At 42.9% G+C, this 24,487-nt stretch overlaps 1 protein-coding gene and 1 non-coding gene across 2 annotated transcripts in view; both read right to left on the bottom strand.

The window, feature by feature from the left end:
- Positions 1 to 1,767: 1,767 nt before the first annotated feature.
- Positions 1,768 to 24,487, bottom strand: part of PAK2 (p21 (RAC1) activated kinase 2) — a 42,962-nt gene continuing 20,242 nt past the window's right edge. Inside the window, exons 2-15 of the mRNA XM_075269004.1 lie at positions 22,879 to 23,090; positions 21,489 to 21,583; positions 20,184 to 20,334; positions 20,024 to 20,058; positions 19,122 to 19,226; positions 17,765 to 17,891; positions 15,831 to 15,894; positions 13,006 to 13,054; positions 12,511 to 12,623; positions 10,521 to 10,638; positions 8,136 to 8,235; positions 7,667 to 7,863; positions 6,114 to 6,251; positions 1,768 to 5,281 (exon numbers count right to left, since the gene is read on the bottom strand). Of these exons, the coding sequence (XP_075125105.1) occupies positions 5,195 to 5,281; positions 6,114 to 6,251; positions 7,667 to 7,863; positions 8,136 to 8,235; positions 10,521 to 10,638; positions 12,511 to 12,623; positions 13,006 to 13,054; positions 15,831 to 15,894; positions 17,765 to 17,891; positions 19,122 to 19,226; positions 20,024 to 20,058; positions 20,184 to 20,334; positions 21,489 to 21,583; positions 22,879 to 23,068 (1,569 nt within the window). The 5' untranslated portion in view covers positions 23,069 to 23,090 and the 3' untranslated portion in view covers positions 1,768 to 5,194. The remainder of the gene's footprint in view (positions 5,282 to 6,113; positions 6,252 to 7,666; positions 7,864 to 8,135; positions 8,236 to 10,520; positions 10,639 to 12,510; positions 12,624 to 13,005; positions 13,055 to 15,830; positions 15,895 to 17,764; positions 17,892 to 19,121; positions 19,227 to 20,023; positions 20,059 to 20,183; positions 20,335 to 21,488; positions 21,584 to 22,878; positions 23,091 to 24,487) is intronic.
- LOC142198695 (U2 spliceosomal RNA) lies at positions 13,379 to 13,569 on the bottom strand. The gene has a single exon (XR_012715368.1). It is a non-coding gene; the product is annotated as a U2 spliceosomal RNA (small nuclear RNA).

Raw genomic sequence — 24,487 nt, 5'->3', positions numbered from 1 at the left:
ATATCTGATAGAAAATGTAGGAATTGTACACATTTCTTTACAAACACTCCACATTTTAGGAGCTCAAAAGTAATTGGACAAATAAACATAACCCAAACAAAATATTTTTAATTTTCAATATTTTGTTGCGAATCCTTTGGAGGCAATCACTGCCTTAAGTCTGGAACCCATGGACATCACCAAACGCTGGGTTTCCTCCTTCTTAATGCTTTGCCAGGCCTTTACAGCCGCAGCCTTCAGGTCTTGCTTGTTTGTGGGTCTTTCCGCCTTAAGTCTGGATTTGAGCAAGTGAAATGCATGCTCAATTGGGTTAAGATCTGGTGATTGACTTGGCCATTGCAGAATGTTCCACTTTTTTGCACTCATGAACTCCTGGGTAGCTTTGGCTGTATGCTTGGGGTCATTGTCCATCTGTACTATGAAGCGCCGTCCGATCAACTTGGCAGCATTTGGCGGAATCTGGGCTGAAAGTATATCCCGGGACACTTCAGAATTCATCCGGCTACTCTTGTCTGCTGTTAGGTCATCAATAAACACAAGTGACCCAGTGCCATTGAAAGCCATGCATGCCCATGCCATCACGTTGCCTCCACCATGTTTTACAGAGGATGTGGTGTGCCTTGGATCATGTGCCATTCCCTTTCTTCGCCAAACTTTTTTCTTCCCATCATTCTGGTACAGGTTGATCTTTGTCTCATCTGTCCATAGAATACTTTTCCAGAACTGAGCTGGCTTCTTGAGGTGTTTTTCAGCAAATTTAACTCTGGCCTGTCTATTTTTGGAATTGATGAATGGTTTGCATCTAGATGTGAACCCTTTGTATTTACTTTCATGGAGTCTTCTCTTTACTGTTGACTTAGAGACAGATACACCTACTTCACTGAGAGTGTTCTGGACTTCAGTTGATGTTGTGAACGGGTTCTTCTGGACCAAAGAAAGTATGCGGCGATCATCCACCACTGTGGTCATCCGTGGACGCCCAGGCCTTTTTGAGTTCCCAAGCTCACCAGTCAATTCCTTTTTTCTTAGAATGTACCCGACTGTTGATTTTGCTACTCCAAGCATGTCTGCTATCTCTCTGATGGATTTTTTCTTTTTTTTCAGCCTCAGGATGTTCTGCTTCACCTCAATTGAGAGTTCCTTTGACCGCATGTTGTCTGGTCACAGCAACAGCTTCCAAATGCAAAACCACACACCTGGAATCAACCCCAGACCTTTTAACTACTTCATTGATTACAGGTTTACGAGGGAGACGCCTTCAGAGTTAATTGCAGCCCTTAGTGTCCATTGTCCAATTACTTTTGGTCCCTTGAAAAAGAGGAGGCTATGCATTACAGAGCTATGATTCCTAAACCCTTTCTCCGATTTGGATGTGGAAACTCTCATATTGAAGCTGGGAGTGTGCACTTTCAGCCCATATTATATATATAATTGTATTTCTGAACATGTTTTAGTAAACAGCTAAAATAACAAAACTTGTGTCACTGTCCAAATATTTCTGGCCCTAACTGTATACACTGCATACCTCAGTGGTTAGCATTGTAGCGCTGGAGTCCAAGGTTCGAAACAGACCAAGGACAACATATGTTCTCCAAGTATTTTTGTGGGTTTCCTCCCACACTCCGAAGACATAATGGTAGTGAGCTCTATGTGGGACAGAGACCACAATGTCTAAAGCGCTGCAGAATATGATGGCACCAATAGTGAATAAATGACAGTAGTCCTGCACAAATACGGTTTTCTAACGAATAAAGAGGCAGATACTCCTAAAATAAAACAAAATGTTTATTCCAAGCAAAGTTGACGCACACAAATGATTCAGTAGTTATTGCCGTAAAAATTAATTAAATAAAAAGATGGGATAAATTAAACAAGACAGGAAAAGGAGAAATGCAGAGAATGGAACCAAAAAATATGTAACATCTGCATGCAAAAGCTAAGGGGAGGGAGAGGAAACCTAAGAATACAGAGAGGCAAGTATCTTGGATTCATTTTGAACGGAGACCACACTCTTCCATCCGTGAGACATTGGCCAAGTCCCATGATGCGGATTCAGGTAGCTTCATCGTTGTAACCAGGGAGACATTCCCAAAAGTTGTGGCCTTTACAAACCTGAAGTCTTTCTTGGTTACAAAGAAGCTACAAGAACCTGGTTGAGAGCGCCATGTAAGTTTGCAGTCAGAGATGCTGGTTCTAGAAGACCATCAGATCTGCGTCCGCGTCTTCTAGGACAAATATAATGCTTTATAAAACACTTTCTTTCGAAACCCTGTGTGTATTGTGAAAAAGATCTCCCTTCAAGTCTCAAATGTTAATAAGGAACCAAGGTATTGTCAATGCAAAGAAATCATTAGAAATGCCCTATGTTTCTGTTAATGCAATCTCCGACAAAAACTGACAAAGGACACAACATTCACTTATTCAACCTCTAGATCCTAGCTATGTACACGCATTTCAAAGCATTATTTAAGGTTGACATATTACAGCCATCTTCACACAACTCCGATACAGTATGATTCGTCAAATGCGGCAACTTCTATACTAAGCAGAAATCACAGACTACCGGCCACGGCCACATCAATACCAACAAGTGGATTGGGAAGATTGAGATTTTAAAGCCCTTTAAAGAATAAGGTAGAGTCTACGTTTCATCTACAGTTCAGGGATACCCGAATCATTCCACCAGGAAACCAACATGCAATCCGATCGGGCATGTCAAATCCATCGTGTCGATCCTTCACCAATACTAGTCATTGGGAGACTGTTAAACGACCACCATTAAACACATCTCCTCACAGTAGACCAGTCTAAGGTGTATGCCAGCTACAAAGGAACCTGTCACATTTAATACAGTCTAATATCATGCAGATCAATATAGTTCATCACTGAAGCCTTTGGTCCTCCAGCTGGTCAGCACCATGGGTATATCCTATCATGATAGAAGTGTACCAGGTTACTACAAAAAGCGAGTCAAACCGATATTCTACAAACTGCTGCCAATCTTGGACAACAACCCGACCAAGCAGGGACACTATAAAGATACACAACTGAATCATTTCAGCACTGGCACAGTCAAAGACCAACTAGCCACTGACAACTAACTTCTCTCTGGATTTGTGGACAGCTTTAACACTATTGTAGACCAATTCTGTATCCTCCAGAATGTCCCTTCAACACAATTGCAAACCTCATCCCCACAATACACAGATTACAAGCTCCAATAGCACAATGACTTCCGTGTGTTTAGAAAATGTGGTCTGGGAAGGCCCAGTTTTTATTAAGGGGGTCTCAACAATTCTGAGCCTGCACAATGGCATCTAGTTTTAATCCGTCACGTGCCACTCTTGTATGTGCACAGGAGGTGATCCCTCACGCTACAGTCCTTTCAGTAGGGAGCTGGACCACTACCACCTTCCAGGCTCCTTCTACAGTAATCAAGGAGTCTTTGGGGCCCTTGGGGAGTATCAAAGAAGAGCTAGAGATCCAAAACACATCCATATGGTATCTTTATAAAGAGCTTTCCAGGGCTCCTAGAGTAACTAGCTTTGTCAGCAATTCGGCAGAGTCAAAACTGCTGACAGACTCCCTTTCAAATGGAAGAACTCCGACCAGAGAAAAGGCTTTGACGGTGCAAACTAACAAAACTGGAAATTTTGCAGAACAGATCATTCCCATAACAGCAGCATCTACAACACTGACCTGGAATAATGAAATACCAGCAGCTGATATGTTTTAATGGGTATAAAACCGCCACCATGAGCTGCAGTCGCTAGGATGTAAAGGTATAGGCACATGTTATCACAAGGTTACTGCTTTTGTGTTGACGTTGGCGAGGCTCAGCTAAACTTCACTGAAATGTCCACGACCTAGGTCCAGCTTTCTGTGTGAAGGCTGGGACAAGAGAAAAATAATTCTGCCATACAGCTCGATACCAGAATTCCCTTTTATCCAGTGGATTACAAACACGTGGAGCCTTCTTGTATGGCAGCTGAAGTTTCACTGAACATTTTGAACTTTTGGCACCTCAAACACAGATCCATTTACAGTGAAAAGATCTAGCCAAAACTAGGGACGAATCATAAGACACTACACAGGAAAGGGGGGAGAGGGATAAACATCTTTTAGATATGGATAAGCAGCTCAATTCCAGGAAATACTCGATCTTGAGATTCTGCTAACCAACAAATAACTCATCGTAGGCACTTAAATTTGTCAATTCTTACAGTATTTCTGAAATAACCCTAAAAAAAGTATCAAATCGAGAATACAAAAAAAACAAATATCCTGCATAGAAAATGGTTGTAACTTTGGCACAACTTCCCTTAATGTGACAGTACAAAGTCAGAAGGATGGTAAGAAAATTATCAAATGACTTCGGATGTTTCCTTAGGTGTAATGTTAAGAGCACTTTGATATTACATATAGAGTGTCCGTACTACTGGAGAGAGGAAAAAAAAATTGAAATAAAGGCCACCAATGTGGAAGGATCAAATAGCTCTTGAAATAGCATGGCACAGGCAAGGACAGTCCTCGCTTCCTCAGCCCTTTCCCTACGGCGAAATCAACATCGATGTAAGTACTAGTTAAGACGTTTTCAGTACACCCCCCACCAAAAATAGGCCTTGCACATTAAAAACCTGAACAGCTGTGACAGGCAGCATCAAAGAAATTCACCGGTGACACAGGGGTTGTCCCTGTATGTAAGTGACGCAGGCACACTGTCCCCGAGCACAAAACCATGGTGAATCCAGGTACAGGGACAGTGAATGGAATATAAAAGGAGCCAGCAAGAGAGAGAAAAGCTCTGGCACTGGCGTGAGAGTTATTCAAGTATCAAGAAAAGGCCAGAAAACAAGAGCAGGCATCTTCAGAGGGCGCAGACGTAGAAAATTATTCCCATAATGCAGTCGAAATCCCAAAAAGTTGGGGATTTGGAAAGGCCACAAACAGTTTTTATCGTTCTTTCAGGAAGAAAGATGCACAGCATGGAGGTGCCACTTCCTCTCGCTCAGTACTTTCACTGTCACGACAAGAAGAGAACAGGAGTCTCTGGTCTGTGTCTTCTCAAGACGGACGCTTGGGTTTGTCGATCGCCGTCTCAGCTGCCGATGAGCAGAGCAGGAGTGGCACTTCTAAAATGTTAGGAGGGTTAAACAGGGCAAAGGGCATAATGGAGGAAGGTCTTGACTGGATGTTAACGGTTTCCTTTCATTGCTTCTTTTGCGGCCAGGATTAGGGGTGTCAGGCTGGACAGTGGTTTCGCAAGTTTCAGGAACGGGTGCTGTAAGATCAAAAAAAATTTTTTTTTAATTAAACACAAAAATAAAACCCTAAGTGTACCAAAAAAACCCCAAGAAGCTAATTCAATGGAGGGAATAACCCATCTACACAGGGGCATAAATGAGGCACATCATCGCTACACTGCCTCTTATACTGCAAAGATGTACATTGAATTTTACCAGAAACCCACAGCAGCCCCTGACTGACATAGTAATCCCTGTGGTACTCCAGAATAGAAATCTAAGAGGCTGGAGTCTCTTAATATTCCCAAAGAAGTGAGAAGCGCCTGAATTAAGACTAAGTGTGCCCCAACGCTAGATTAGCGATAACCAAGCATATTGTACCTAAAATGGGTTTCACAGGAGTTTAATACTGGGGACCTACCCTGAGAACAGGTCACAAATATCTGATCAGTGAGAAGGTCAGACATCCGGGACCACCACAGACCAGCTCTCTAATGTCTATACTTCATTGGTCATCAATAGTCGACTCACAGAAAACCCCTTGAAGGGGACACCAATTGGTAAACAAACACGTTGTACCCGTAGTCACAAATTCTCCCCCATCCCTTCACCTCAACTTTTTTTTTCATGACCCTTTCGTACCACTTTTGCTTGGTCCCACATAAATAATAGCAAGGTGGGAAAGACCTATTAGGACTGGGCTTTTATAGGACATACACCTTGGCAATAAAGCATATCACCTAGCAGTTTTCTGTGAAGATCATGGGGGATTTTTTTTCACTGAAATTTGCACCAAAACACTTTAAAAAGACAGTAAATCGTGTTTTCCCTGAACAAAGTTTATAATATAACACTTTTTTTTTCACTGACCTGTAGGAGATCTCTTGCTGAGCCTCTCTTTTCTACATCCATCTCTAATGAACGATTCAGAAAATCTCGGAAAATTGGAGAAAGTTTTTCGGGGTTCTGCAGTTCTGGGGTGCCATTAGTAGCAATCAAATACAAAGCCTGAGAAGAAAGAATGGCAAAGGAAATGAAGGAACTGCATGACATGCATTTCTTTTACTTCAGATTCTAGTTCAGTTTTTGTGTACTAGATTTAATACAATAATGAATCTTAAAAGGCTTATAGCTGACCTGTCACCAATGACATACATCATCTTATTGGTGCTGTCACCCGGAGCAGTTTTGCCATTTTGTTTATCCAAATCTGTTCAGCCATTTCAAAGATATAAGACATTTTAGTTTTGAGCCAAAATTTGGAATATTAGCCAAGTGGGCGGTAACACTGCATGTCACAGCACACAGTACTCACAACCACAGCATCATCATCCACTTGGCTAGTAGACAATAAATGGCTCTTATATCTGGAGGGGTTGTACAGATGTGAATAAACAGACCACCACAATGCTCAGGGTGACACCACCTACCTAATCAATGCCATTGGGTTTTCAGACATGGTGGCAGGACCACTTTAAAGGGGGTTGTACAGGATTTAGGTTTTTTAGCTTCTCCTTAGAAAACATTTGACTGGTGCAAGGTCCTCCAATCACTGTATAGGGGCACGTCAGACACTCCTAATATACATAACGGGGTGGAATCAGCAGACTCCAAGCCCTGTATAGGGACTTCAACAAGAACGGATCTGCAGTACTGGCCTCCACCCACTGTACACGGTCTGGAGTAATCTGCTTCTCGTCCCATGTTGTGTATAATGCAGGCGTTGGAAATGGCCCTGCACCAAATACTTATGGCTTTCCTAAGCGATATCCTAAACAACCCATTTAACTCCTCTGTTCTCAAAAGATAGGCACAGGAGTTAAAACCCAACAATAAGTCTCCCAGGGTCTGACCGCCATAACCTATTCAGACTCTTTTTGGCAGCCAAAGTTTATAATGGGCCAATTATACAGACTCGGGAGACAGCTAGCAGAAGGTGAAGTCACGCAGACTTTTCCCAACATCACTGTATTGTAAGAGAAGTCACAACATTGAGAGCACCAGCCATGGAAAACACAGCTGAGAAGTATGCACTGTCTCCTAAGACCACTGACAAATGCGTACAATGTGATGGAGGATCGAACATGTGGGGTTTTAATCTGCCTCTATACAAGTAAACCTGGACATGGGTAAAATCAGAATTAGTACATTGATAGCTGACACTAATCTCATGCAAATGACCAACATTAGGACATCTTTACATGGCTTTTATTAATGTGTAAATCTAGTGTATTTTACATTCTATTGGTGTGAATTTTGCTGTGCACGGATTTAAAGTGTGACCTGTAGTAGTGTCAACTGTATATTCTAGTCTTTCTGCATGGATTTTCTTTCAAATCAGTGGCCAAAACAGTCAAATGAACATGTCCTAAACCATGAGCAAAATCATCTACTTCATTATTAGGTGCAAATAACGTACTTACCCTTAAGGGGTTCTCATTGAGATAAGGTGGTTCTCCTTCTACCATCTCAATAGCCATAATTCCAAGTGACCATATGTCTACTTTGGGACCATATGCTTTCCTGGTTACCACCTCAGGTGCCATCCAGTATGGAGTCCCCACCATGGTGCTACGCTTACTCTGCTCGGGTGTGATCTGAGCACAGAAACCAAAATCGGCTGAAAAAGGGCAAAAGAAAGAAAAGGTTTAAAAAGTTGTTTGAAAGTCATCAAGATCACACAAATGTGTTAAGACTAGGTTCAGATCTGCGACATGTGTCTATTCTTCTGCTCTGTCAGGTCCAGAGGAACTGACTGCAAAAAGAGGGGTCAAGCCTGAGGGACCCCCATTGACTGTAATAGGGTCCACGAAGTGTCCAATCTTTTTAACTGAAAACAAAAGTCGCCCTCTAGTGTAGTGAAACCATCTAAAAACTAGGAAAGCTACTTACTTAGCTTGACAGAGCCGTCCATTCCTAGAAGCACGTTATCACTCTTGATGTCTCGATGAATAACCTGGTTAGCATGCAGGAATTCTAGAGCTTGCAAACACTAAAAATGTAAGGGAAAAAAAAAAAAAAAATCATTACCACACCAAACAATCTCTAGCATGCAAAGAGGAAAAAAAAGTCTTCCCATATAGTAGAGGTAGAAAAAGAGGGCAAGGAGTGACGGGGAAGCTAAAATAATGTAGAAAGACTAGGGAAGTGACAGTAAAGTGGAAAAAAAAAAAATTATATATAAATATTACTTGTTACTTTCAAATTCTAGGACATTAGTAAATAGATGAAATTTCATACAAATAAGATAAATTTCACATAACTGTACAGATAAGGGCTATCACAGATGTTCAGTCGATAGTGGGACTGTCTATAGCAGAACTGGGTATCGTACGGCCCGCGGGCCACATCCGGCCCTCTAACTCTCTCTGACTGGCCCATGTAGGGTATAGGCTAAATAGCAAGTGTGCTAAAGGACCTTTGATGACCTAATCAAAGGTTCTTTAACCCATTAGGATATGATCAGTGATTCAAGCTATTCTTGATTGTACAGGACAGTGCGGTTGGTTTTACACAGAAAGAGCAAGCTGCCGGTAACAGAGACTGGTGGAAGGTAAAGAGGAGAAGAGACAGTATGTGTGAGCAAGAAGGGGGAAATTGGGGCAGTTAAACTGAAGGCAGATGGAGGGGGGAAATTAAACTGCAGAGGGATGGGGTAGGGGAAGATGGAGGGTGATATTAAACTGGTGACAACTGAAGGCGGACATTAAACCGTGTGTGTGTGTGTGTGTGTGTGTGTGTGTGTGTGTGTGTGTGTGTGTGTGTGTGTGTGTGTGTGTGTGTGTGTGTGTGTGTGTGTGTGGGGGGGGATATATCTGCCTCGATTTGCCCCCAGTTTAATGTCCCCCTCCAGCTGCCCCAGTTTAATGTCCTCCTCTAGTTTCTGCCAGTTTAAACTGGGACATGTGGAGAGGGACTTAATACTGTGGGACATTTGGAGGAAAACGTTATAATGTGGGGGCATATAATGTTAGGGTGACTGTAGAAGCGTTATACTGTGTGGGGGCACATGGAAAATATGAGAATGGGTGGAGTCAACATAGAAGTGGGTGGAGCTAAATTTGCCACAACGTACAAAGCCCTCTAGAACAGTTTCAATTTCTCATGTGGCCCCATGGGAAAATTAATTGCCCACCCCTGGTCTATAAAAATATAATAAAAATTTCAGACATAGCTGAGCTTTTTTTTTTTTTTTTTTTAATGACATACTAAACTCCATCGTTACAAATGGTTGATTGCAGTATAACACGAAAGAAAAGTTTTATTAGGGAGAACCGTAAGAAGTCAGGATATAACTTTAGGCTGGGCCCCACAGGACAGTAAATGCAATGTGGATGGGATTCTAGGGAATCCCATTTCCACTTTGTGGTAAAAACCGCAGTGCAGACATGCCGCGGTATTGGAATCGCAGCATGTCAATTATACCTATGGAAACGCCGATCATTTCCCCATAGGTATAATTGTAACAAAGTCTGCGGAGGAAAACTCCGTAAACGTTGTCTAAAGCGCTGTGGGAAGAACTGCGATGTGTTGCTGCTGCGTTTTTTCCCGCAGCTCTTTTTTGCTGCAGGATGTCCTGTGGGACCTTAGCCTTAGGGTGCATGCACACTGAGTAACGCCGGGCATGTATGAGAGCCGTACACGCTGGCATTACAGCAGACTGCCGAACACTTCCCATTCACTTCAATGGGAGCGCTCGTAACAGCGGCGTTTACGAGCGCTCTCATTGAAGTGAATGGGAAGTGTTCGGCAGCCCTGCTGTAACGCCGGCGTGTACGGCTCTCATACACGCCCGGCGTTACGTAGTGTGCATGCACCCTTAGACAATAATACAAGTCTCATGCTACCCTTATGCATATAAAACTTTACAGGTGATAAACCGTTCTGTCTAGTATGTTGGGTACACTTTTATACTCCATGTTCCATCTTTTAAGTTGGCCAAACTTTTGGTTCTCAAAGGAGATGATCTGCTGTCAGAGAAGTCTTTTCGCAGCTCATTCTCTTTTCCAAATGAGAATAGTGAAGTATGGCTGTACGTAGTAATATGGTGCAAGGGAATGTAAAAACAAAAAACAAAAACACAAAGCTATTTGCATACAAAGCATAATAAATCTGCCCCTTACGGCGCAGAAGGAACAAAAATATTTGTATACTCGCAGTTTCCTTACTAGATTCTGGCTTTTGATCGAAACATATTCCAGGTATGTTGAGCGATCCTCTGATCCTCTCCAATATTTAGCACAGTGCTCTAGATATTCTCCATACAGGTGTACCTACCTCTCTACATACAGCAGCTATCTGGGCTTCATCCATACAGGTTTCTGTTACAACATCTGTGAGAGAGCCACCAGCCAGATACTCCATCACCACAAAGAGCTCATCTCCGACCAGGAAGCTGCAACGCACACAGTATAGAGCAGTAACAGATTATTGGGGAACAGAGGGGAGATTGTAACATCACGCGTACAATGCATCTACAATGCTATACAGGAAAGAATTATACCTTACTACAAAAACACTTTATTGTGCCTAGCACCATGGATTTACCATTTCTAACTGTCAAACATCAATTCCCTAAAGGGGGTTGTACAAAGACATCAATGGGAGAAGGAACAACAACCAATCACCATACAGGGTATGGAGCCATCTGCTTCTTGCACTCTATATTATGGGCATCAGAAGAAACTCCAGCCAGCTGATCTGTGGAGGGGCCGACAGTCAGCCCTTACATGGATCAAATAGTTATGGATTTCATAAGGATAGGCCATTTGAAAAAAAAATTAAAAAAAATGAAACTTTTCCACAACAAGTGGCTTCAGCTTTACGGGGGCTTTCTAGGAGTTAAACACTGAGACTAATCTTTACAATATGTTAATATCTGGTGAGTGGTGATCTGATACCTGGGACTCCTGCAGATCCGCTGCTTAGGGAGCCTTCACATGGAGTTTACGCTCCGCTCAATCAGACACGTAAACACGTGTCAAAGTGAGCGCTGTAAAACAGATCCCATAGACTTCAATGTGTTCCGGTTTTACGCTGGCTACACATTGAAATCAATGGGAGGTTTTTAAACCCATTGATTTCAATGCGTAGTGCACGTAAAACTGGCACACATTGAAGTCTATGGGATTGTGTTTTACAGCAGTCACTTTGACACGTGTCTGAATGAGCAGAGCGTAAACTCCATGTGAAAGCTCCCTTACAGAGGCATTGGCACTTAGAAATGATCTGTGAAGAGGAAGCCGTGATCACCCCATATATGTAAATAGTACCGAGCTGCAAGCGCTCAACCAAGCATTGCAATCTCTTCAACCAGTTGATCAATAGGGGTTGCAGGTGGCAAACCTAACCAATCTGATATTGTGGACCTCCGAAACGCCTCAACTGAACGTTCATTTGTATAGCGGGGGTTATTTTTGCTTGATGGCACCCCTTTCGTTTTATCTCTAAAAATGTCTTTGGCTTAAGAGTTATAAGAAATACGTTGCATTGCTGGACTTCCTTCCCCTTTTTTCTATGTTTGCTACTGCTCCAAACCGATGGAACTTTCAAGTTCATGCATCCGTATTCCCACATAACGGTGTGGACTTGTGTAACCTTTCGATGAATTATTGTTCCAAATCACAAGTGTGCTGTGTTTCTCCATAGTGAGAATTAGTACTTCACTAAATAGGCATGCTTCACATGTGTTAAATGCAGTAGCCTGCCTCTGTCCTCTAGTGGTTAGATAGGTGTAATGCATAACGGTAATATTAATTTACAATATCTAAACACCATACAACTGCTCTCCTCAATGACAACCCTAAACTTCATAAAAGGACTCTTCTCCTGGTTTCCTGTACAAAAGTTAACCTCTAAAGCTAGAACACTTACAACACACAAAAAAAAAAAAAAAAAAAAAAAAAAAAAAAAAAAAAAGGAGGGGGGGGGGGGGTGGTGGAGATGGGGAAGTGGTCTGATCACTGTTGGCCCAATCACTGGGACCCCAAATAGTCACAAGAACAGCCACGTGCTGCCTCCTCGATCCGTGTGTGAGTGGAGGAGTAGTGTGCATGTGTGACTACTGCTTTATTCACTTCTGTGGGATTTTCAAAGATAAACAAGTACAGCCCATGGAAGTGACTGGAACAATGGATGGACATGAGCACCACCACTCCATTTACACAGGGAACTCTATGACCCTGATTTTTGTGATCACTGAGTAAGAGCAATAAGACACATTCTCTATCCTGTGCTATACATGTGTGATATATAACACATTCTGTACCTGTCCAAGAAGTTTACAATATTTGGGTTCTTCAGCTCTTTCATGACAAGAATTTCATTTATTATCAGTTCTTTCTTGGGTTGCTTCTGGAGGTTTATTTGTTTAATTGCAACCTGTAAAAGATAAAAAAGTATGTTACCATGTCACATTAGATCTGTGGATTTAAGGATTTATAAGACACCCTGTGCATGCACGAACGTGTGCTTGTGGAGAGAGTGGAGAAAAATAAACCAAAAAAAACAGACTGCACATAGTTGACACACAAGGATGAGTTTAACTTCATGAATGAGCCTGGGCTCCAAATAGACATGAATAGGACCAGTCCTGAGATTTGCCCCTAGGCTTGCAGCCCCCTACACGGTACTGATATTACACAGGCATATACCGGGGACCATAAGAAAATAATGGGTCAGTGCGCAGCGTCTAAATAAGTGGATAGCAAAAAAAAAAAAAAAAAATGTGGTTGGTTTTTCTATGCCCAGGGTTAGGTCTTACCTCTTGACCAGTGGCTACATCGATAGCAGTAAAGACAGTTCCAGAAGCACTAAAAAAAACAGACAAAATACAATATAAGTAACATGGAAAGAACCGCCCATACTTGCCCTACAAGGATGTAATGGCATGGGACATTATTACCTGTGACATAAAAGTAAATCATCACATGGATAAAATTAATTAAAAAGGGAAAGTCTCTGGCCCTTCATCCCTGATGGCCTAATCAAAAGAGAGGCCATTGATGCATATGAGGTTTTCTGAAATTTCATGTATGACCTGCATAACCCCCCCCCCCCCCCAAAAAAAAAACAAAAACAAAAAAAACCCTGCAAGGCATATTTTAAACGTTTTTTTTTTTTTTATTTATTTTTTTTTTATTTGCACCGACCCTGGAAGTAATGCAATACCAGGTCAATGCGTGGAGTGGACAGAGCAAGCTCTGGTTCCAGCTGCCTGTTCTAAAAATCCATTTAATATATGGTCCCCAGATAGGGGACGTATCAGATATTAAACTGATAAGAACAGATACTACACTTGATCTTAGCCAAAAGGCCGAGAAGCGATATGTTTATTTACATTATGAATTTTAATCATGATGTCACCCAATCTGTGGCAAATATGCACCTAAGTAAACATGTGGCGTGCATATGTGCAGTCATTCCTAAGTATGTGATGAAGAATTCACTGCAAAGGTACAGCCCAAGAAGCAGACAGCAAGAAAAAAAAGAAAAATGCTACAAGGGTGTACATTACCTTTAAGGCTTAGGGAGCATTCACACTACAGTCGGTGTCCAACAGGTAGTGTCCGTGACATTTTTCATTCGTTTAAATGGAGATCGGGTGCGTTGTTTTGCACTCCGTGCCTGTCCTTAAGTGTCTGTTCCTAAAGATGTCCGACTTTTCAAGCAGACAGAAAAAACCTACATGTCTGGTTTTGCTGTCCGCTTGAAAAGTCGGACATCTTTAGGAACAGACACTTAAGGACAGGCACGGAGTGCAAAACAACGCACCCGATCTCCATTTAAACGAATGAAAAATGTCATGGACACTACCTGTCGGACACCGACTGTAGTGTGAACGCCCTCTTAGGCCCCACATAGTGGGGGATATTTATTTTTTAACCACTTCGGGACCGCCCATTGACTATATACGTCCGGGAAGTGGTTGCCTTGTTCTGACAGGACGTACAGGTACGTCCAGTCAGAACACAGCAGCTGCACAGAGATCGTGCAGCTGCTTACAATAGGAGCCGGCTGTAACTTCAGCCGGAGCTCCCAGAGAGAAGACAGGGCAGATTTATTACCTCCCCTGCCTTCTCGATTGCTGTGTATACAGCGCTCAATGAGCGCTGTATACACAGCTATGGACGCTGCCATAATTCTGTTGCCCTCTGACCCGGCGGACACGTGATCCGCAGGGAGCAGAGTCTTGCAAAAGCTGCTGGGTCCTACAGGACCCAGATCAGCTCAGTAAGCTGTATATACAGCGTGCAGGAGGCTGGATTTCTCCTGCATCTGGGGTTAAATGTAGCAGCCCCAGTTATAGGAGAAATCAGCCTCCAGTACAAAAAAAAAAAAAAAAAAAAATAAGTGATCAGATGTCCCCAAAGGTCTCTTATCACCTTATGGGGACACAATCTGGAAAAAAAATAATAAAAAAAAGTTTTTAAAAAAATGTAAATAAAAATAAATAAATAATACTCTAATAAAATGCCGTTATTAAAGGTTATAGCCCCACCCCCGACGACACCATACAAAATAAAAATTACTGTAACGGAGAAGAAAAACTATATTATAAAGTTTTTCAGTGACACTTTGTGTTATTAAATTTAAAAAAATAAAGTGAAAACCAGACAATTTCCCTCCTATTATGTTTATATTTTCCTGGATATAAAAAAAATTCACACATTCGAAAATAAAGATAACATAAAAATAAAGCCCTATGTGTCCCCGAAAAAAGACACAAAAATTAGTTGACTGAGACATACGAGAAAAATGTTACAGACCTCAAAACCGCACATACATAATAAACCTAAAATGTGTCTGGTCCTGGACCACAAATCGGCCCGGTACTGAAGTGGTTAAATGTAGATTGTGAGACCCATATGGAGATCATAATGTACTCCCCCCCCACCCCCATCAGTATGTCTTTGTAGAATGGGAGGAAATCCACACAAAGACAGGGAGAACATACAAACTACTTGCAGAAGTTGTTCCTGGCGGGATTTGAACCCGGGACTCCAGCGCTGCAAGGCTGCAGTGCTAACCACTGAGCCACCGTGGGGAAAATTATGGCAGCAATGCATCACAGTTTTAACCTGCAGCACGTTCCACAGAAAGTCCTCAGAGATTTCCTTTCTGCTTCCATTATATCTATTGGGAAGCCGCCCCTGTTTCCATTGGTATAATTGACAGGCTGCCATGTGGAACCCCAGGCCCAAAAGGGTTTTTCCAGGCTAAAAATGTTGATAACCCACCCTAAAGATAGGTTACATATCAGATCTGTGGGAGAGACAGATAACCATGAGCCCCACTGATATATGCTATTCTCAGAGAATGGAGAAGGAAGCAGACGGCTCCATTCTTTGAGTAGTGGCTGAATTGCAGCTTACGTCATATTCAAGTGAATGGAGCTGATCTGCAATACTTGGTCTGACCACTACACTAAACAGAGCTGCCTGCTTCATTCTCTGGTTCTCCAGATGGGTAGACATCTCTGAAGCTGGACCACAGAGATTCATGAGGTGTGAACCCTACCAATTAGACATTTTATCCCCTCCTGTGCATGTACATGGAAACAACTTCAATGAAAGTAAGGAGACTTACCCCTGACCTATCTTTTCATATCTGGTGTATTTCTTCTTAGGGTCACCTATGCTGACTATAGTTCCTGTAAAAACAATAAGGAAGGGTGATGAGAAACGTGTGAGATCTAAAATCTGGTTCTCCCAGGGAAAAACACTTGGAAGCTTAACTTTACATTATTAGCAAGAATATACGAGTTGTGCATGACACCATCATCCACTCAGTGGCCAAAAGTCACAGGAAGACGTCTCCCAGTGCTGGTTGTGTCGGATATGACGCTCAAACAGTGTGACGTGATGCAGCCTATGGCGCTAGTGTCGCCAGCAGATCTGAGCAGTCTAATGCAGACAGGTGTCTCGTGAACATGGCAGCACGTCGCAAGTAAAGTGACTTTGAATGTTGGATGATAATCACTGCAAGACGCACGGGGCATAGCATTCTGGAGATTACTCAGGAATTTGGGTTTCTGAGGTCAACAGTGTCTCGAGTGGACCTGCAATATCGTAGAGACAACGTTGGTAGCCGCGTAAACCGGTGCACCAGTCGACCATGAGTGTTCGATCAACAGACGTCAGCTCCGCAGAGTCGTACGGGACTCTCAACAGTCTAATGTGGGTCAAATCGCCGCCGATTTGAATGCGGGGCGCCAGGACCCCATTTCCACCAGGACTGTATGCCGAGAACTGCACCGCATAGGCTTCAACAATCGACCCGTGTCCCTTTGCTGACGCCGCAACACAGAGCTTGAAGACTGGCATGGGCTCACGACCATCATCATTGGACCATGGCACAGTAGTGGCATGTGGCATGGTCCGATGAATCACAGTTCCAGTTGTACAGAGCCGATGGGCGTGTGAGAGTGTGGCGTATGCCCCATGAAGCCATGGATCTTGCATGCCAACAGGGACGTGTCCAGGCGGGAGGTGGCTCTGTCATGGTCTGGGCTGTGTGCACATGGTCGCAATTGGGTCCTTCTGTCCGGGTGCAGGGATCAATGACCGGTGCTCGATACATGCAACTTATGGCAGACCATCTGCACCCCTTTCTGGTGTTGGAGTTCTCTGATGGGGATGCGGTGTACCAACAGGACAATGCCACATATCATCGCTCGTTGGTGGCACGGGACTGGCTTAATGAACACACCAGTGACCACACGACCTTCGATTGCCCTGCCCGCTCGCCCGACCTCAACCCCATAGAGCATTTATGGGATGCTGTGGATATCAGTGTCTGCTCCATGGACTCAGTGCCAACTACACAGGACCAATTGTGGGCTGCAGTGCAGACTGAAGGATCAATATCCCTCCAGAACTCTTCTAACACCTTGTGGAGTCCATGCCTCATCGTCTTGTTGCAGTTATCAGGGCTCGTGGAGGGGCGACCTGCTATTAACGGCGCATTCGGTACCTTCCCATGACTTTTGGCCATTCAGTGTAAATCACTAAATGCAAAAATAGAAGAAGTTTCACAGCATCTGTTTCAATGGCCCACAAGGACAAAAAGATTAAAAAAAAAAAATGCACAAGACTTTGAAAAGCAACAATGCATGCTGAAAAATATAATATACAGCACAAGTTGATGTTATTTATTAGAAATTTATAAGCTAGTACAGGTAAAACAACAATATGAGCGGTAACCCAAGAGCACTAGCTCCCAACTAAAAGTACCTTCATACAGCTGAAAATGAAGAGGATTTTGAGGCGGACATTGCCTCAGATTCCTCTTCATTTTCTTGTATACTTTATAAATAAAATGAGAAAAATCCAAATGTTAAATTTAGGAGACGTTTTTGGAAGGAATTGGCTAAACACAGAATTAGGATTTGTAATGTTTTCAGAGACCACGAGAAATTGAAAAAACAAAGAAAAAACCAAACCACCCCCTCTGCCAAACATACATATACTATACAAATGGATGTATGGCATCCATCACTTGACAAGAGTAATGTCACTTACGAAGCTTCTCCATGATCTCATCATCGCTCATCTTTGTCTTCTTTTTCTGTTTGTCTGCATTTCTTGCTGCACTGTCAGCATCACCAGCAGGGGGAGGTATTGGGTCAATTACAGAGCGGGTGTACATCTGGGAGGAAATAATTCATTGTTGCATTGTTATTAGTTCATTAGACATTATCTTAAGTCCTTAAGTACAGAATAACACTGCTCTTTCATCCCTTTTATTCAGCATCTACCTCCCAATGAAGTTAATAGGAAACATACTTCAAGTGGAATTTGTAGCTGATTTTGAAGCAGAAAATGCCTCAAATTCAGCCGTGTGAGAATACACTGGCATTCTGTAAGTCCGTTTTAGGCTAAGGCCCCACGAGGTGTCCTGTAGTAAAAAGGCACTGCGGGAAAAACTGGGGTTGCAACGCATTGTGGTTCTTCCCGCAGCACTTTAGACAAAGTTTGCAGTGGTTTCCTTTGTGGACTTTGTTTCAATTACACCTACGGGGAAACCACCAGCGTTTCTGCAGGTATAACTGACATGCTGTAATTTTCAATATCACAGCTGTTTTGGAATCATGGCGTGGCCGCAGTGCGGTTTTTACCGCAAAGTGGCCATGGGCTTGCTCTGACTGTAAAACGCTGCAATTTTTTCAACAGCGTTCCCACTGTGAGCAAATAGCAGCATTTACACCACATGGGGCCCCGGGCCTCAGGCCAATGTCCCAGGTGAGTAGAGAAGGATCACGGTGAGGCATTTGTAAAAGGGCTGTGAACCAAACATGCTCCATATTTGCACTCATCCACGCCAGTTTTCTTTAGTAAATTCCCTTAAAGGCAAGTTCACACGGGGTATTTTGGTCGGGATTTTGAGGCTGTATCTGCCTCAAAATCCTGACCAAAAACATGGCTCCCATTGAAATCAAGGGGAGCCAGTCAGCTCCCGGGAAAAAAAAAAAAAAAAAAAGCGACATGCTCATTCTTAAGGCCGATTTGCCTCGCGACATCGGCCTGAAGACACTCTCTCCCGACTAGGGCCATTCATTTGGGCCTAATCCGGAGTGGAGTGCGCGATTGGATGCTGATGCACTGCACTGTCATCCAGTCGGAGCTACGCATATATTAGTTCGGAACCTGAGGCGGCTTCCAAAAAACCCCATGTCAACTTGCCCTAATATGTACAATGGCTTGGTGCAGAGCTGCCTCCCAGAGCAGCTGAACATGGGATTCTCACTAACTACAAAGGTCATATTCAGTAGGGAAGAAAAGGGGATAAGCAAGACTTACATCAATAAGGTTTATTTTTGAAAGAAATTGCTGGATGCACAAAGATGACCAAATTAGACTTGGCCTTTAGAGTACATACCGATTTTGTATGTTCGGGTCGTGGAGCAATAACTGGAGGCGTAGGATCTTCATCGTCATCATCATCTGTTGCTGCTCTCGTTGGTTCAGACCCTTTAGCGTTTGGCTAAAATGAGAAGAAAAAAAAAAAAAAAAAAAAAAAAAAAAAAAAAAAGGTTACTGCAATCTTCATTCCCCATATGTTTAATTTACAGCCTGATCACCCCAAGCTTATTGAACCGCAACCATCGTGTTATAGAGCACATTACAGTGATAAATAACCCGCCTTTGTTGTGCATTGCGTTGTCACTTTTGTAGATTTAGAGAAACTATTTGGAAGAATTATGTAACTGGTAAATGGGGCACGCTGTGTACTGGGGCAGGCCTTCAGTTTCCTGGAGCACTGCTCTGGCCACTGCAATCTCTACCATTACCTGCCTGAACCCACCCCTGCTATTACATCAGTAAGAGCAGTGCTCCGCCTCCAGTGCACCAGCCTTCAACCAGTAACTGTACCAGTGACAAGTGCAGCTTCATTCTTATATGGATTTCTTTTTCTACAGCCCATAAGTCCTAACACTAATATTTAGGAGCATGTGATACTTCCTCCGCTAAGTTTGTTCCTCTCTCTGTACACAAGTACACAGTATGTCTGCTTTCCCCCCTCCTTTATACCCTGCAGACTGCTCAGAGTTTGCCTCCTTCCCTCCCTACAGTTTGATACTGTACAGCCTGTAGACCTCTACATTCTGATCTACCATGTACAACTTCATCCTCAATTCTGCTGCACTCTCTCTAATACAGAGGAAAGTTGCTGGTTTTGGTTTCTTTTTATTCTCATAAAAATACAAAGGTGTCCTTAGCTCTATAGGCTCTACTGGCTAAATTAGGCAAGCATAACGATGATACTATAGGGATACTTACAGCAGGAGACACGCCAGAAGGGAGGCCATCTTTATCTGAATTAAAGAAAAGAAAAGGCTGTTATGTAATAAATGCTATGAGGTTTAATATTGGAAGCTACTTATTAAGCTGCGTAGGGAAAAGAAGTTAACATTTAATAAATGTTGCACAGATCACATACCTGGTGCTGAAAAGCTAAGGTATTTCTGTTTAGCTGTGTCCTTGGAGTCATAGAATTTCAGCACGTCCAGCACAGCCTGGGGATTCTTTTTCTGTTCGAGCTTTGTAATGTTTGAGGTCTGCAGCAACCGTGCCCATTGCTCTGGCATACCCTGCAAAAATATATAATGTAATCTAAAATACATTACTCAGGGTCTGACCTCATGGACGGATTTGGGGGGGGGGGGGGGGGGGGGCGCTAAAGGGCGGATTTTGGCGCCGACAGTGACACGGGGAGCCGTGTCACTCTCGGGCCAAAATCCGCCAGCCAAGACTGTCGCGGCTTCTCCCTCCGGAGTAGGCTCAAAGTCCGCCTAAAGAAAGGGCAGCTCGCTTCGGAAAAAAGAACAATAGACCACCATTGTGAGGGGGCGGATTATGACGTGGATTCCGCGCCATAATCCACCCCCTCTGTGCCCGTGCTAGATTTACACAACATATTGGGGCCTTGGTTTTAAGGCCAAGGCCCCACAGCCGTGAACGCATTGCAGCTCTTTCCGCAGCACTTTGAACAGAAAGTTCATGGAGTTTTACTTTACAGACCCAGTCACAATTATATTTATAGGAAAGCCACCGGTGTTTCCGTAGATATAATTGATCTGCTGCAATTTTTTCCACAAAGTGGGCATGAATCCCATCCACTTTGCAAGTACTGTAAAACACCAGAATTTCTCCCGTGGCCCCGGCCTAAAGGCTTTTTTTTTTTTTTTTTTGGAACTTAGGTCTCCAATAAGTAATCAGTTCAAGTTACACATCCAGGACCCCACAGATTAGCTGGCTTGAAGAGGTTACAGCATTCAGGTAAGCACTGTAACCAAGCACAATACCATATATTACCATATACCATAGTGGTTGTGCTGCGTATTACAGCTTACCATGATTCAGTTAGTGAGGAATGAGATGCCACAGTAATTTGTGACTTCACTGGCAAAGAGAAGAAGCCACAGTGCTAGTCAGCATCAGAGTCCCCTCAAACAGCCGATCCGTGGGGTTCCTAGGTTTCAGACAGTCATCATATACTGGTGATGCATCCTACAGGCGTAACTCCTGGAACACCCCTTTAACGGAGATCCAGATTTCATTCTTGCCATCAAGAGAGTGCACCAAAATTGACCCATCTTGAGCTATAATTCCAACAGACACTGCAAAATTCAGTGTGATAACCAGCCCAAACGTGGCCAAATAACGTGCTTATGGCAAGTATGAAATCCTATCTCCAGGATTATTCTGTATCTGCTTCTACTTGGTTGTTTTGTGCAGGACTTACAGTAAACTCTCCTGTCACCGCATCAAAGCCCACATGTATAGTATGTTCAAAGTCGGAAGGTGGAGAGATCTCAGGACGTTCCTTCTTCTTACCCACTGTCATAAGATGAAAGTTATAATAAAATCATTCCAAACGAATAAAAATATCCATCCATATAAGTAATTGCGATCATACATGTAATAGTCGCTAACCTCATCCCATACTACCAGGAGAAAAAAAATAAAGGTATATGCTGGATATACAGTATTATGATCTATCGCCTGCATATATCTCCTCCTATACCTCTAGCTATCTAAAGGGGCGTAACTAGCAAAGACTGGGCACCATGTTAAAATTTTATACTAAACATATTATATAGACAAATACATATTATATATGTTGAAACTGGATTCAAACAATGTCTGTTCAGTGTGAGCAATACACAGACCAGGTTAATCATGGGGGGGGGGGGGGATTACTGCAAACTTCACAAGAAATCATGCAGAAAAAGTGAATATGGTGAAGGCTACAATCAATAACTTGTATGATCTACATATAGATCTGTAAGAAAAACTAAGTTGCCTGGTAATGGTACAATACTCTGTAATCCACTCCAGGCCTTACTTTAACCCCCACTGTGAACATACCCCTTGGTGTTCGTTTGAACAAAGCCAGATCCATGTGATTCTAAGGTAGCAGAAGGACATACATGGGCTACCAAGACGACAAGGTTGCTTCTTAATACACCAAAGACGACAGCTGCAGCCATCTTGGGACCCCCAAAGGAAGTAACTGTTTACAGTACTCAAAAGGAACTGGGATGAAGGCAGATGGGGGCTTCACAGTGATGCAAGCTCTGATGTGGACTACAACTTAGTGTACAGTATTTGTAACGTTTCTCTGGGAAACGGCCAAACCCTTTCCACGTATTGTGGGCTCACGCTAACACATTAAATTGTTGTCACCTTGTACAAGCTCATTCCCCTGATCGCTCTCTTTCACAATTATGCCATAAATACGTATTCCCTGTGTCTATGTTCATGTCCTATTATGACAGTGGAGACAATTCCTTTAATACTCAGTTGTTTGCCAGTCTCAAAATAGTGACCATTTATCCTAAGTAGAACTCATCAATATCAGATTGTTAGGGAACCAATGCTCCATCCTGTACTCAGCAGCGGATACACAGAGAATAGCACCGGAAGCAGACAACTCTCTGTGTAGTGGTTGAACTGAGTCAGTAACCTGGACTGGCCAGTCCATATCCAGAGAGGAGACTGGTGGTTGATCATGGTTACCCCTCCCCCACCCCCCCAAAAAAAAAAAAAAAAATTGAGTAAGGGGGAAATTTCTGATGCTGTGTGTTACGTGCCTGCAATGTTCTGCCATACAAGTCTACATTCCTGCTCACCTTTTTCATTGTAAGAGAAGATGGATATGATTTTGTTTCTTGAAGATTTCCTCTCCTCGGGGATCAATGGGAGAGGCTTCAGGCTGTGGTTGCTGGACAGTGGGTCTTTTGTCCCAGAGCTGAAGACGGCGCTGCTCATCCGCACTGGGGGGGCTGGAGGTTTATCTTCAAGTTCTCCATTATCAGACATGGTTGCTGCAGCCAAGTGAGACCTAGAGGAGAAGATACATGTATATTATAAACTAGTTTATCAGACGCCGCAACCTAAAGCGGATGTGCAGGTTTAGAAAATGCTTTCTCCCAACAAAAAAAGTGCCACAACCATTCACAGGTTCAGTGCAGCATTGCAGCTCATCCCCATTCATTTCAGTGCAGCTAAGAATCTATATACTAGACACAACCCATGGACAGGTGTGCTGCCATTTCTGGAAGAAATCAGTCATGTTCTTCTAATCCTGGACAACCCCTTTAAAGAATATTAAGAATCTATTCATTTGATCTGGTTCACCATTCCCAGTCACTAGGTGCATGTACACTTATCAGATGGTTCAGTAAATTAATCCATCCAGCATACTATAATTCCCTCCCCCAATGTCTCACAATCCATTTATATATATTTTGCCACCATTGGCATGTCAGGAGAGATGCTCTTTGAGCGAACGATACACTAATAAGAGTTTTGCCGCTACGGACACACAGTGAAAGCAGATTCATGTAAAATAGAAGAATTCTTGGTCATTTTTTTCCCCTCAGACACCTGCACCATAAATGACTAGGGGGATGAGGGTAGATTTCCACCTCAAATTCCCCTTTATTTTTCAGGTCTTCAGCTTTCCACCAGGACTATGGGGCTGATCAGCTGAGCGTCATATGCTACAAGTTCTCAAACAGGATGCTCCCCCCCACCCCCACTTTTATAAGAGTCAGAATCAGTGTCAAAATTAGCACTAAAATCCTGATGAAATATTGATCCTGATACTGAATAGGCTTCCTGCACTGCACAAAATAAACGTGGATACAAGAGGAAGAGTGTAAAGTGAAGTCCACAGCAAATAGAATCTACTATATGCGATATGTGTGTATATTGGCTGATTCATGAACAGTCACCAAGACCTGTTTACATGATGCTAGTTTATTGCTGAGCTTCGTCTTCATTTAAGGTTTCCATATATGCATGAGTAACGTTGGCAGAAATTTTAGTGAGACCCTACTATCTTGGGTTGTGAGAAGTTTTCGGAATGGTATTGGGTTGTCTTAATATCGTTATTGTCCTGCATGTTATGGATTTTAAAACGGCACAAGAACATCGGAAAAAAAAAAAAAAATACATAAATCACATTTTCTACTATTCAAGTAAAAGGTTCAGCAAACAATCCTGCACTTGTCTATAATCCTGCGGCAGTGTATTGACAAATCATTGTAGTGGTCACACACATCCCATTAGGGCAAGGTGGACATAAATACGGCCTGAGGTGTCAACTAGCAAATTTAGTTCTTGAACTGGCCAAGTGTGAAAGGAGCCCGATCTGTGCCATCATTGCTTCAGGGCAGTCCTGGAAAGCAGGTTGTGTGATATATAGCAGGGGGCCCTCCCTGATGTTATATTATA

This window comes from Leptodactylus fuscus, chromosome 3 (genome assembly GCF_031893055.1).
Source record: "Leptodactylus fuscus isolate aLepFus1 chromosome 3, aLepFus1.hap2, whole genome shotgun sequence".
Taxonomy (NCBI): Eukaryota; Metazoa; Chordata; class Amphibia; order Anura; family Leptodactylidae; genus Leptodactylus; species Leptodactylus fuscus.
Note: the sequence above shows the minus strand (reverse complement) of the source record. Positions and strands in the feature narration are given on the sequence as shown.